Raw genomic sequence first — 15,779 nt, forward strand, 5'->3', positions numbered from 1 at the left:
TATTTCATCTGCCATACATTTGCCAATTCATTCAACTTGCCCAAATCACACTGAAGCATCTCTGTGTCCTCCACATAGTTCAACCTCTCGCCCATCTTTTTGTTGGCTGCAAACATAAAGATATGAAATATAATTACCAAATTTAATCATTAATATATTTTGAGTGGGGGTCCAAACACTGATCCCTGCAGTATTCCACTGGTCACTAGCTACTGCTTGGAAAATGACTTGTTTATTCCTACACTTTCTTTCCTGTCTGCTAACCAGTTGTCTCTCAATATATATTAAACTCAATTCCATGCACTTTAAGGCAGTGATTTTCCTTATACCTGCTGCACTTGTCCTGCCAGTAGTTGAGATTGTAGCTTTGAGAGGTATTCTTGAATAAGTTTTGTAAGTTGACATGCTCACAATTTGCTAATGTGGAGAGAGTGACTGTTTGACTTGGTGAGTGGGGTGGTCATCCCAGATAAAGTTGAATTTTTTTTGAGTATTCGTACAGGTGCATTCTTGACTTGTGTTTTGTAGTGGCTGTAAATGATACCCTTCTAAAACTATTTTTACTATTTTCATTTTTACCCAAGTTACTGCTGTAACAATTTCAATCTCCCATAACAACAAAGAATATAGATCCTTATCTTAGCAGTGAAGAAGTATGAAGGAATGGAAGTTATTTTATAATGGTGTTTTGTCCTATTCCAAGAAGATAATCCCAAAAGTTTTAGACAGATACAGGACTGTTTTTTTATTTGTACATTAAATGTATTTCTCAGATCTTGCTGTGTTGTGAAATGATACATTGCTGGGTCAGTAGAGAGGCTATAGTGAACACAATTATTAGGAGCACAAGTAGGCCATTTGGGTCTTGAAGCCTGCTCCATCATTAAATTAGGTTATGGTTGATGAGATTGTGCCCTCTATTTCACTTTGCTGTATGCTGTCTAACCTTGACTCCTTGATCCAAATTTGATAATTTCAGACTCTTGAATATGTTCAGTGACCCCGCGTCTACTCCATAGAGAAGAAAATTCTACAGACAAACAACTGAATGGAAAAAGTTGTTCCTAATCACAGTCTTAAATGGGAGTCTCCTAGTTTTTAAACTGTAACCGTTTGTTCTCAACTTTCTGTCAAGGATTACAGTTCACTTAAGTTCATTTTACCTCATTAAATGAAACAGTTATGAGTGGTAGCCTGTGTACTAAATTGTCACAAAGCTGAAGTTAAATTGTACTTCTGCCCATGTTATACTGCTTTCAGCTAATAATCAAGGGTTGGCTATGCCCCATATTTCAAGTAAATCAGTGTAGGTTAATTCAAGGTCTCAAATATACCAGAGATTAAACCACAGATATAGCTAGTAGACTGTGATCCTTTTCCACAAAATTCCTCAAACAATGTGACTAGCATGACGACTCGCTATGATTAAATGAATATTTGGATCACTGACAGGAACCTGAGGGTGTTAGTCAATGGTACTTATTCTAATGTGCAGTTTTAAATCGTGTCATTCTTTTGTTTATGCATTACAGGTAGAATATCTTCAGTCCTGAACACCAATGAGTGTGTACCAAGGTGTCATGAACACAGTGATTTTCAAAAGATGGAAAGTAAGTTGCATGGAATATTGGAAAATACAAGGCAATGCATAGCTATATTCAAGTACTCATCTAGATGCCTTTTAAATGGTATAATAGTGCTCACTTTCACCACCTCCTCTAGCAGCTCATTCCATACATGTACCACTCTCTGCATGAAAAAGTTGCTCCTCAGGTCCCTTTTAACTTTCTCCCCTTTCTCCTTAAACCTATGCCCTCTGGTTTTGGCTTCCCCTACTCTGGGGGAAAAAAAGACCTTGGCTATTCGCCCTATCCATGCCCTCATGATTTTTATAAACATCTCTAAGATCATTCCTCAGCCTCTGATATTTCAGGGAAAAAATGCTCCAGCCTTTTCAGCCTCTACTTACGCCGCAAACCCTCCAATCCTGGCAACATTGTTGTTGATCTTTTTTGAACCCTTTCAAGTTGAACAACATATTTTCTACAACAGGGAAACTCTAATTTAATGTACGATTCTAAAATTAGCCTCACCACTGTCCTGACAGCCACAACATGATGTCCCAATTCCTATGCTCAGTGCACTAACCAATGAAGGCAAGTGTGTCAAACACACCTTCCCAACCCTGTCTACCTGTGACTCCGCTTTCAAGAAACAATGTACATGCACCTCTAGATCTTTTTGTTCGGCAGCAATCCCTGGGTACCTACCATTAAGTGTATAACTTTCTGCCCTGGTTTGCCTTACCAAAATGCAATGCTTCACAATTATCTAAATTAAACTCCATCTGCCACTCCTCGGCCTATTGGCCCATCTGATTAAAGTCCTGTTGTACTCTGAGATAATCTGAAGTATCCAATTGGCTAGCTCCCCCAGATTCCAAATGGCCTAACCATGCTAACTAGTCTGCCAAGGTGAGCCTTGTCAAATACCTTGCTGAAATTCATATAGACAATTCATGCCTTCATCAATCTTCTTTGTCATCTCTTCAAAGAACTCAACCAAGTTAGTGAGACATGATTTCCCATGCACAAAGCTAAGTTGACTATCACTAATCAGTCCTTGTCTTTCCAAAAACATGTAAATCCTGTCCCTCAGAATCCTCTCCAACAACTCTCCCACAACTGACATCAAACTCACCAGTCTAAAATTCCATGGCTTTTCCTTATCACCTTTCTTAAAGAATGGCACCACATTAGCCAGTCTCCAGTCTTCCGGCACCTCACCCATGGCTGTCGATGATACAAATATTTCAACAAGGGACCCACTAATCTCTTCACAATTTCCCACAAATTTAGCCAATTAAGTATTCCTTGAAGTATGTTCACTGTTGTAACATCTGAGGTGGTGCACCAAATTTGTGCCAGCAAGTTTCTACAAATAGTAATACTGTAATCATCAGAAAATCTGTTTTAGTATTGTTGTTCAAGTAGTATGTGTTGGCAAGGACCCATTACGAGTAAGTAGGGTCTCCATTTGACCTTGGAGTATACTCTTAAATGGTTGCTGTGGTTATGGGCATGTTCACCGAGCTGGGAAGTTGATCGGCAGACATTTTATCTCCTGTCTGCTAAACAACTTCCTAGCCTGGTGAATGTACCCACAACCACGGCAATTGACAACTGAGCTACAGATTTTTATGCAAACCTTGAACTATTAAATCGTACAACTACTTTGGGCAGTTCTTTAAGTTTTTTTTTGCTGTACACAAACTGCTTAGGAACCTAGACATCCATACATGTTCCTCAATCCACCACGTCTCTTCAAGTTTATTCATTCAGATATTAAGATATGACCAGGGTGTTAAAAGTTCTCTATGTTGAATAAGAAAAATCTGCAGAAGGTCATAGAGTTATAGAGGTGAACAGCATGGAAACAGACCCTTCGGTCCAACCTAGTCCCACCTGCCAGCACCCGGCCCATATTCGTCCAAACTCTTCCTGTTCAGATACCCATCCAAATGTCTCTTAAATGTTGTAATTGTACCAGCCTCTACCACATGCTCTGGGAGCTCATTCCATACACATACCACCCACTGCGTGAAAAAGCTGCCCCTTAGGTCTCTTTTATATCTTTCCCCTCTCACCCTAAAACTATGCCCTCTAGTTCTGGACTCCCTGACCCCAGGGAAAAGACTTTGTCTATTTATCCTATCCATGTCCCTCATAATTTTGTAAACCTTTATAAGGTCACCACTCAGCTTCCGATGCTGCAGGGAAAACAGCCCCAGCCTGTTCAGCCTCTCTCTCTATAGCTCAAATCCTCCAGCCCTGGCAACATCCTTGTAGATCTTTTCTGAACCCTTTTAGGTTTCACAACATCTTTCCGATAGGAAGGAGACCAGAATTGCATGCAATATTCCAACAGTAGCCTAACCAATGTCGTGTACAGCCGCAGCTTCTTCACTATCCTATCTACCTGCGACTCCACTTTCAAGAAGCTATGAACCTCCACTCCAAGGTCTCTTTGTTCAGCAACACTTCCTAGGAACTTACCATTAAGTGTATAAATCCTGCTAAGATTTGCTTTCCCAAAATGCATCACCTTGCATTTATCGGAATTAAACTCCATCTGCCACTTCTCAGCCCATTGGCCCATCTGGACAAGATCCTGTCGTAATCTGAGATAATCCTCTCCGCTGTCCACTGCACCTCCAATTTTGGTGTCATCTACACGCTTACTGATTGTGCCTCTTATGCTTGCATCCAAATCATTTTTGTAAATGACAAAATGTAGAGGACCAAGCACTGATCCTTGTCGCACTCCACTGGTCACAGGCCTCCAGTCTGAAAAACAACCCTCCACCACCACCCTCTGTCTTCTACCTTCTGTATCCAAATGGCTAGTTCTCCCTATTTTCCATGAGATGTAACCTTGCTAATCAGTCTCCCATGGGGAACCTTGTCGAATGCCTTACTGAAGTCCATATAGATCACATCTACTGCTCTGCCCTAATCAATCCTTTTTTTTACTTCAAAACGCTCAATCGAGTTCATGAGACATGATTTCCCACCCACAAAGCCATGTTGACAATCCCGAATCAGTCCTTGCCTTTCCAAATATATGTATATCCTGTCCCTCAGGATTCCCTCCAACAACTTGCCCGCCACGGAGGTCAGGCTCACCGGTCTATAGTTCCCTGGCTTGTCTTTACCACCTTTCTTAAACAGTGGCACCACATTTGCCAACCTCCAGTCTTCCGGCACCTCACCCATGACTATCGATGATACAAATATCTCAGCAAGAGGCCCAGCAATCACTTCTCTAGCTTCCCACAGAGTTCTCGGGTGCACCTGATCAGGTCCTGGGGATTTATCCACCTTTAACCGTTTCAAGACATCCAGCACTTCCTCCTCTGTAATATGGACATTTTGCAAGATGTCACCATCTATTTCCCTACAGTCTATATCTTCCATATCCTTTTCCACAGTAAATACTGATGCAAAATATACATTTAGCATCTCCCCCATTTTCTGTGGCTCCACACAAAGGCCGCCTTGCTGATCTTTGAGGGGCCCTGTTCTCTCCCTAGTTACCCTTTTGTCCTTAATATATTTGTAAAAACCCTTTGGATTCTACTTAATTCTATTTGTCAAAGCTATCTCATGTCCCCTTTTTGCCGTCCTGATTTCCCTCGTAAGTATGCTCCTACTTCCTTTATACTCTTTGAAGGATTCACTCGATTTATCCTGACGTATGCTACCTTCTTTTTCTTAACCAAACCTTCAATTTCTTTAGTCATCCAGCATTCCCTATACCTACCAGCCTTCCCTTTCACCCTGACAGGAATATACTTTCTCTGGATTCTTGTGATCTCATTTCTGAAGGCTTCCCATTTTCTAGATGTCCCTTTACCTGCAAACATCTGCCTCCAATCAGCTTTCGAAAGTTACTGTCAAAATTGGCCTTTCTCCAATTTAGAACTTAACTTTTAGATCTGGTCTATCCTTTTCCATCACTATTTTACAATGAATAGAATTATGGTTGCTGGCCTCAAAGTGCTCCCCCACTGACACCTCAGTCACCTGCCCTCCTTATTTCCCAAGAGTAGGTCAAGTACCTCAGACTACAGAATCCCCTAACACAATTTATCTCTTGGAAGCCGACATACCCCTCATTGCATTAGAGCCAGTCTCAATACCAGAAACTTGGCTGTTCATGCTACGTTCCCCTGAGAATCCATCACCCCCTACATTTTCCAAAACAACATATCTGTTTGAAATGGGTATATCCACAAAGGACTCCAGCCCTAGGTGCCTACCTGTCTTACCCTTCCTGGAGTTAATCCATCTATGTGACTGTATCTGAGACTTTCCCCACTTCATATAACTGTCATCCATCACATGCAGTTGCTGTTGCAAAACAATGCAGTTATTGCTATTTCTGGAATTCGAGGAAATCACCTCCAGCACCTGAAATACCTCAAAAAAAAAGGAGCAGCTCTTATAGCCAGAAATTTTTCCTGTCCTCCATCTTGGATTACCCAGAATCATGTATGGAATGAGCTGCCAGAGGAAGTGGTGGAGACTAGTACAATTACAACATTTATAAGGCATCTGGATGAATATATGAATAAGAAAGGTGCTAGTAAATGGGACTAGATTAGGTTAGGATATGTGGTCGACATGGACGAGCGGAATGAAGGGTCTGTGTCTGTGCTGTACACCTCTGTGACTATATGACTCTATGATCAAAGTTCCTACATTCCTGTGAGTTCAATGGCAATCAATCAGACCTATGTTGTACAAATATTCAAAGTAAAGTTCAGTGCTAACATTCGTTTTATGATCTTTCCTTTTCATTTACCCTTGATTTTTGTCTATTCTTGGGATGCCTTTTGCATCCTCTACTTGGGACGTGGACATAATATACTATTGTGATAAAGCGATGAACTTTTCTCTTAATTAAACCAAACACCAAGAAAAAGCTCTCACCACGCCTTGTAATCTGTTAAAATATGAATAACCGAGAACTCCCAAATTCCACTATAAAAAGAAAATAATAGCAATTTATTCTTTATCTCTAAAAATGAACATTAAATAACAACTATTCACAACTCTAAGCCCCTTTCTCTTAACACTTTGTTATCTGCCCTGAACTCTATAACAATAAACTGTTCCAGTAAAGACATTTATTAAAATTACATTAACTTAATTTCAAAACCATACAGCGGTTATCGTGTGCGGCGTCTCTTCTTCTGGCTGAAGATCTCCCTGGGATATTGTATTTCTTTTTGCTGTGAAGATGTTTCATACATTTGACAGAGAATGTTTCAATTCATTGGGTCTCTCTCTCTTTCTCTCTCTCTCTTTTTCTTTCTTTCTATCTCTCTCTACACACACACACACACACACACACACACACACACACACACACACACACACACACACACACACACATGCACACCTCGCTTTTGTTATACCCCCAGTCTCATTGGTTTAAGATTGGCAAAACAAGAACTTCAAATCGATTGGGTTTTAGTATCATCACGCCTAATTTAAACTGGCTAAATTCAAATCGTTGCCAAAACAACAACCAATCTCAGTTATCCTTTTCACAACCAAATGTTATATACTTTCAATTTCCTGTACACTGAGACTACTAGTTACTCATATGACAGGTGCTTGTAAGCTCTCATTGCAAAACAGCATTCACTTTCTCTTAAAGATACAGTACATGCCTTCAACTTCATTTCCCATTGATTCCTCAAAATTCCTCAATAGCCTATGAAGGAATATTTAACTTGAGCACTCCCTGTTTATATATTTAAGAAAACTATTACTTTTTAAAAATTTCTTGTTAATTTACTCTCATATTATAATTTTCCCTTTTCTTTGTTTTAGCCATTCTTTATCAAATTTTAAAAAGATTTCACAATCTTTTAGCCGGGCTAGGTTGCAAACTCTATTAGAAAGGAGTGAGCTAGGTCTTTTTAGGCCACAAAGAATTAAATGTTTTGTTACAAACAAAACTTACACAAATAATCATGCAAAGATTGTTGGAAAAAAAATGCAGGGCTAGATATAATTTATATTCTGATATAACAAACTTAACATGAGCCAAATACATTATCAGGTAAGCAATGATTGAACACTCCATAGAATAGGTAAACAGCAAATGTGATGAAGGCAGATCTGTGGATATCTCAGCAAGTCCCCAGAAATTTGTGATACAGTGCGTCACAAATTATCACTAAAACTTTACAATGGATTACCATTATTTTTGTTTGACAATCTGGCCTCAACTCCCTCAAACTGTTTCATTATAGAATTGCTCAAAGACTCTTAATGTTCTGGTGGTTCACCTTCCTATGCTGCGACTTTGCTCCCCAGATTCTTGGAAATCGAGGTCTAGCACTTACGTGGTTAACTCCAGTTTTTCACAAACAGTGAGATTCACCAAGCACCCAGATTTCTTTCCTGATCTCTAATCTGACTCATTTATAAAATAGCAAATACTCCGGTGAGTGTTTTTACCCTTGGTATTGGCTGTTTTATTTTATTTATTCATTTTGTAGAATGTGGGTGCCGTTGGCTGGGCCAATATTTATTGCCCATTCCGAGTTGCCCTTGAGAAGTGGTGGTGAGCTGCCTGCTTGAACCGCTGCAGTCCACTTGTTGTGGGTTGACCAACTATGCCATTATGGAGATAATTCCAGGATTTTGACCCATCAACAGTGAAGGAACTGAGATACATTTCCAAGTCAGGATGGTGAATTGTTTAAAGGGGAACTTGAAGTGGTATTGTTTCCATGTATGTGCTGTCCTTGACCTTCTATATCGAAGTGGTCATTGGTTTGGAAAGTGCTGTCTGATAATCTTTTCTGAATTTCTGCAATGCATCTTGTGGCTACAGTGCCAATCAAGTGGGCTGCTTTGTCCTGAATGGTATCGAGCTTTGTAAGTGTAGTTTGGACTGTGCTCATCCAGGGAAGTAGGGAGTATTCCATCACACTCCTGACTTGTGCCTCGTAGATGGTGGACAGACTTTTGGGAGTCAGGAGGTGAGTTGCTTGCCATAGTATTCCCAGCCTCTGACCTGTTTTTTGTAGTCATTGCATTTATGTGGTGAGTCCAGTTTCTGATCAATGATAACTCTCAGGATGTTGATAACGGGAAATTCTGAAACTATTGAATGTCAAGGGGTGGTAATTAGATTGTCTCTTATTGATGCTCATAGCTGGCTTTTGTGAGGCGTGAAGGTTACTTGCCACTTGTCAGCCCATGCTTGGGTATTGTCCAGATCTTGTTGCATTTGGACACTGCTTCAGCGAATGGTGCTGAACACCGCACAATCATTGGCGAAAATCCCCACTTCTGACCTTATGATAGAGAGGAGGTCTTTGATGAAGCACCTGAAGATAGTTGGGCCTGGGACACTACCTTGAGGAACTCCTGCAGAGATGTCCTGGAGCTGAGATGACTAACCTCCAACAACCACAATTATCTTCCTATGTGGTAGATATGACTCTAACCAGTGGAGTGTTTGCTCCTGATATCCATTTATTCCAGTTTTACTGGGGTTCCTTAATGCAACACTTGGTTGAATGCAGTCTTGATGTCAAGGGTTCTCACTTTCACTTCATCTCACCTCTGGAATTCAGCTTTTTTGTCCATTTTTGGACCAAGGCTATAATGCGGTCAGGAGCTGAGAGGACCTGGTGAACCCAAACTGGGCATCAGCAATAACCGACTGGTTATCACTGAGCAGGTGCTGCTTGATAGCATTATTGATGACACCTTCCATTAATTTACTATTAATTGAGAGTAGACTGATAGGCAGTAATTGGTCAGGATGGATTTGTCCTGCTTTTTATGTACAGGACATACTTGGGCAATTTTTCACATTATTGGGTACATGCTAGTGTTGTGACTGTACTGGAATAGCTTGGAAAGTGGCAAGTTCTGCAGTTTGTGAAGACTGAAGAATAGTCTTCAGTACTATTGCCGGAATATTGTCAGGGCCTGTAGCCTTTGCAGTATCCAGTCTCTCTAACAGATTCTTGATATCACGTGGAGAGAATCGAATTGGCTGATGACTGATATCTGTACTAATGTTGGGCACCACTGAATGAGGCCAAGATGGATAATCCATTTGGCACTTCTGACTGGTGATTGCTGCAAAAGCTTAGCCTTATCCTTTGCACTGATTAGATTACTTAGTGCAAAAACAAGCTTTTCAGCCCAAACTGACCCTCCAAAGAGTAACCCACCCAGAACCATTTCCCTCTGACTAATGCACCTTACACTATGGGCAATTTAGCATGGCCAATTCACCTGACCAGCACATCTTTGGACTGTGGGAGGTAACAGAGCACCCAGAGGAAACCCACGCAGACACTGGGAGAATGTGTAAACTCCACACAGACAGTCACCCGAAGCTGGAATCGAACCTGGGACCCTGGTGTTATGAGGCAACAGTGCTAACCACTGAGCCACCATGCCACCCTCCCCTTACAGGTTATATAATTCTTTCCCCAAACCACTAATTTAGTGATGTGCTGGACTCTTCCACTATTGAGGCTGGGGATATTTGAGGAGCCTCTTCAGTGAGCTATTTAATTGTCCACCATCATTCACGACTAGATGTGGCCAGACTGCAGAGCCTATATCTGACTGTTGTTTGTGGGATTGTTTAGCTCTGCCTATCACTTGCTGCTTCTGCTGTTTGGCATGCACATAGACCTGTTTGGTGGCTTCACCTAGTTGAAACCTCATCTTCAGGTATGCCTGGTGCTGCTCCTGATATGCCCTCCTGTGCACTCCATTGAACCAGGGTTGATCTCCTGGATTGATGTTAATGGTTGACGGGGGACTATGCGGGCCATGAGGTTACAGAATGTGATGGATCACAACTATGCTGCTGTTGATGGCACATAGTGCCTCATGGATACCCAGTCTTTAGTTGCTATGTCTGACTGAAGTCTGTCCCATTTAGCATGCTGATGTACCACACAACACAATGGAGACTATTCTCATTGTGAAGGCAGAACTTTGCCTCCACAAGGACTGTGCAGTGGTTGCTTTTACTGATACTGTCATGGACAGATGTATCTGTTGCTGTCAGACTGGTAAGGATGAGGTCAAATATATTTTTCCCTCTTGTTGGTTCCCTCACCACCTGCCACAGACCAAGTTTGGTTGCTATGTCCTTTAGGACCCAACCAGCTTGATCAGTAGGACTGCTGCCGAGTCACTCTTAGTAGTGGACATTGAAATCTCCCGTCCAGAGTAGATCTTGTGCCTTTGCTATCCTCTTTGGAGGTTTCCTTGCCTGTGTTTAGCCATAAGACTTCATGGGTCTGGAGTCAATGTTGAGGAGTCCCAAGGCAACTCCCTCCTGATTGTATGCCACTATGCTGCCACCTGTGCTGGGTCTGCTCTGCCGGTGAGACATGACATATCCAAGGATGGTGATGGTGGTGTCAGGGATTTAGTCATACTCATGAAATCTTGCCTTATAGACAATGTCAGGCTTGTTGCTTGACTAGTCTGTGAGACAGCTCTCCAAAATTTGGCGCTAGCCCAGCTGTTAATGAGGAGGACTTTGCAGGGTCCACAGGACTGTTTCTACCATTGACTTTTCTGGTGCCTAGGTTGATGCCAGGTGATCTGTCTGGTTTCATTTCTTTGAGACTTTGTCACAATTGGTACAACTGAATGGCTTGCTAAGCCATTTCAGAGGACAATTGAGAGTAAACCATATTGCTTTGGGTCTGGAGTTGTGTGTAGGCCAGACCAGGTGAAGATGGAAGATGGGTTCTTCTGACAACCAATAATGATTTCATGGTCATCAATAGGTTCTTAATTCCGGATTTTGTTTTTTTTAAAAATTCAATTCCACCATCAGGCATGGCAGGATTTGAACCTGGGTCCCCAGAACATTATCTGGATCTTTTGGATTAATAATCTAGCAATATTACCACTCTGCCATTGCCTTCCCTTATTGTGTATATATTTTATTCTAATTTCCACAGCTCCTTCATTTTTTTGAAGCCCTCACTCCAAAACTTCAACTGCCTAATCATTTGTAGTATTTCTTCCTGAAACCTAGCACTACAGAACCAACTATTTGCTGTTGACCTCTTAACTTAACAAAACAGATACTGCTTGAAAACCTCAAGGTCTGGCAGCATCTGTGGAGAGAAATCAGAGTTAATATTTCGAGTCCAGTGTGGCTAAGTTGGCTTTTCTGCAGTACAGTTTAACAAGAGTTTTTCTGTATGGAGCTTGCTTCTGACTTTATCTGCCTTTTCATCCAACTGACTAAAACAACTCTTCAGTAATCCTTAAACTATTTTGACAACTTTCAACAAGCCCACTCTTTGACTTTGGCAAAGTTGATTTGAACTCACATTTTGGGACAATCAAATGTAGCAATCAGTAATGGGATTTGAATATAAAAACTTCTTGAAACTGTCTTTTCCCCTGAATATTACAATTTTGACCAGATTGTTGGCTCCTGCAGCACAGACTAATAAAACAAAAATAAAAGAAATCTATCATGTTATTTAGACAATACACCACTTCACAGAGACTACCTTGGGGCTATACACACCCCTTACCACAGTGCTAAATTATTTTCTGTTCTTTAGTTCTGCCCATATAATGTCTCTCAAATCTGGGAATTCCTGTAATAAACTTCTGTATTAAAGTGAAGATGCCTGGTTATACAAGAAAGGTATTGGAAATTATATTAGAATCTTATGTATTTCAGTTTAAATTGTAAAGTAGCAAGATTCCAGAGGAAGATTCAGAATGTCAGAAATTCACGTTCATTACTGTGGCCGGACAAGCAAAGGGAAACTTAGAATTACTTAGAATTTAAAATGTGGAAACCAGCCCTTCAGCACAACAACTCCACACAACTCCGAACAGTAACCCACCCAGACCCATTCCCATACCCTGTTATTCTATAAATTTACCCCCGACCAATGCACCTAACCTACACATCCCTGAGTATTATGGGCAATTTAGCATGGCCAATTCACCTAACCTGCACATCTTTGAATTGTGTGTGGAAACCGGAACACCCGGTGGAAACCCACACAGACACTGGGAGAATGTGCAAACCTAAGTCGAATCCTGGTCCCTAGCACGGTGAGATAGCAGTGCTAACCATTGAACCACCGTGCCACTCAAGTATTTGGACCACATTTGTCACAATCGCTGTTTGTTTCACTGACTGGTCGACTTTTATGTTTGCTTTGTGTACGATCAGTGTATTCAGGTACAATTGAATGTAATCAAGCCTTTTCATTAAAAAAATGGACACACTATCATTTGCAGTTATGCAAGTTACCAAATTTACATGATCACAAAATAAATTATAGTTCATTGGCAAAACAGCATGTTAACTCAAGTCAGTTCCACATCTGTTAATTTACATGTACATTGCAAATATAGCTTTTAAATCATGCACGTTTCCTAATTGTCTCTGCTTTGTAATTAGCTATTCTTCAGGAATTTGCTTGTTCTTAGGGGAACTCCCCTTCTCTGGGGAGTATCGCTGCTGTGGCAAGTGCTCCAGCAATGGTATGCTGTATTATTTCCATTATTGGGTAAGAGTGCACCTTTGGAACTGATCATCTTGTACTCTGTACAGGTGGTAAGATCACACCTTTCTGATAAACTGTCCACAGTGAAGGAACAGTTTCTCTAAATGTCTGCAGTTGTAATGATTTATCTTGGTCATGCACAGTGAATATGAATGACAATCTGACCACTGTTCAACATATGTCCAATCATGTAGCCAGAACTTTGAACATTTGTGTTCTGACTGACTGGGCAATGCTCAACTCGAGTGACGCCTTGACTGTTTTATCAAAGTGAAATTTAGCTTTCTTTAGTTTCACTGTCATTTTGTTGCTCACACCTGTTACTACTTGATCGGTATTTTTCCACTATTGAAGCTGGTTGCAGTGTGGCACTATTCTTTGCACTGGACTACCTTCCATGCCTTTAGTAGGTGTATTTCTCCACTTAAGTGTTGCCTTATGTAAGTGTGCTGATTCACTTAATTTGTTTTAATGCCTTTAGTGATTGTCACTGCCACTTCACCCTTTCCATTTGACTGTGAATGGTGTGGAGATGATGTATGATGTTGAATTCATAATCCTTTATGAAGCAGCTAAATTAGAAATAAAGATAATCCATCCTGTACTGCTTTGCCCTGTACTCTTTGAACACTTTAAAAAACAATAACTTAACTCATCCTCCTTAAAAACATTCAATGTTTGGCTTCAAGGACTTTCTGTGGTAGAGGATTCCACATGCTCACCCTACTCTGGATGAAGAAGTTTCACCTCAACTCTATCCTAAATGGCCTACCAAGTATTCTTAGACTGGGACCCTGATTCTGGACTTCCTGGTCATTGGGAACATCCAATGTCATTTATACTGTCTAGTTCTGTTACAATTTTGTGTTTCTATGAGATTCCTCTCCAACGTTCTTCTGAACTCCAGTGAATGTATTCCCAAGCAAGCCTGTCTCTCTTCATACATTATTCCTGTCATCCTAGGAATCAGTCTGATAATTTTTGTTGCACTCCCTTCATAGCCCAAGCATCCTTTCACAGATAAGGCCACCAAGGCTGCAACCAATACTTCAGGTGTGGTTTCACCAAGGCCCTGTACAATTGCAGCATGACATCCTTGCTCCTGTACTTAAATCCTGTTGCAATGAAGGCCAATATACTGTTTTCCTCCTTCATCACCTGCACCTGCATACTTACTTTCAGTGATTGGTGTCCAAGAACACTCAGGTCTCCCCAATCCATTGCTATTCAATTGCCTTCCTGCTTTTGTTGCCAAAGTAGATAACCTCACATTTATCTATATTGTAGTTTATCTGCCTTGCATTTGCCAAGTCACTCAACTTGTCCAAATCACACTGAAGCATCTCTCTATCCACCTCATAGTTTACCCACCCATTCAGTTTTACGTAATTTACCAAATTGGAGATATAACATTGAATTCCCTCCTCTAAGTCATTTATATATATTGTGAATAGCTGTGATCCAAGCATTGATCCCTGTGGTACCCTACCAGTCACTGCTTGTCACTCAAAATGGCTTGTTTATTTCAACTTCGTTTTTTCTGTGTCCTAGTCAGTTTTCTAACTATGTCAGTACCCTACCACCAATCCCATGCATTTTAATTTGCTAATCTCTTTATCAAACACCTCCTGAAAATCCAGGGAAACAACATCCATTGTTCCCCTGGTCAACAATACTGGTTACACCCTCAAAAAAAGTACAATAGATTTGTCAAACATAATTTCTCTTGCATTAATCCATGCTGACTCTGTCCAATCCTTTCACTATTTTCAAAGTGCTCTGATATTAAGTAATTTATAATGAACTCAAACATTTTCTGTACTATCAATATCAGGCTAACTACTTTACATTTCCAGTTTCAGATTCAGTGTATTTGCTGGGTTGATGCTTTTTGGAGCATATATGCGGTTGCTTTGTCGCATCTGAGGACTTCAAACTCTTCTCTGTAGTTTTCTGATGTACTGTTCATCAACAAGTACCTCGCTGGCCTTCAAAATGCTGCAAATATCTTCTAATATATTTAGTTTTAGAAGTTATACATTTGCTTCAGCTGACAAGAGTGGACTTTGTTTAAGTTTTACTAACTAGAATTCCAGATTAATGCAAACCGTTTTAGCTTAATTTCTTCTATAGACACGTGTACTTTGCTATCACAAATCTTCAACCTTAGTTTAAAGATTTCATTTTGGATCACCATTGTGTGACTCTATGTATGGGTCTGCAAAACTATGTTGCATGATATCTTTGTGCCTAACTGACACTTCACATTCACTTGATGCTCTCCTGAAACCACGTATCACCTTTTAGACCTGATAACCTGTTGTACGTTCAAAGTGATTTGTAAGAACCATTGACTGCTATCCCTCCAGCAGGCATCTTTATTGGCTTGTTTTGTTTCTATATAACTAAACATTTGTGTGCACTGCTTTTCTCATGCTAGACATGGTTTATTTTCTTTTGTATGATGTCCTTCACAGTATTCGTATGCTGTTCTCAAACATTCTGCTTGCTTTTCTGCAAATGTTTCTTCTTCTTTCTCAATCTGTTGTTCTCGTTTAGCCTGGACTTTGTCTCAGCGTAATGCAAAGCCTTGTATGTTTTCCCATTAACATATGTTAGCTGATGGTTGATAACCTCAAAACTTCTTCACACAGCATTTCTC

General features: G+C 40.6%; 1 protein-coding gene across 1 annotated transcript in view; it reads left to right on the top strand.

Moving 5' to 3' along the window:
- The window catches only part of cfap210 (cilia and flagella associated protein 210), a 59,501-nt gene that overhangs the window by 9,195 nt on the left and 34,527 nt on the right, over window positions 1–15,779 (top strand). The window contains exon 2 of the mRNA XM_060827915.1: window positions 1,533–1,610. Coding sequence (XP_060683898.1) covers window positions 1,533–1,610 — 78 coding nt within the window. The remainder of the gene's footprint in view (window positions 1–1,532; window positions 1,611–15,779) is intronic.

Source organism: Hemiscyllium ocellatum, chromosome 7 (assembly GCF_020745735.1).
Source record: "Hemiscyllium ocellatum isolate sHemOce1 chromosome 7, sHemOce1.pat.X.cur, whole genome shotgun sequence".
Lineage (NCBI taxonomy): Eukaryota > Metazoa > Chordata > Chondrichthyes > Orectolobiformes > Hemiscylliidae > Hemiscyllium > Hemiscyllium ocellatum.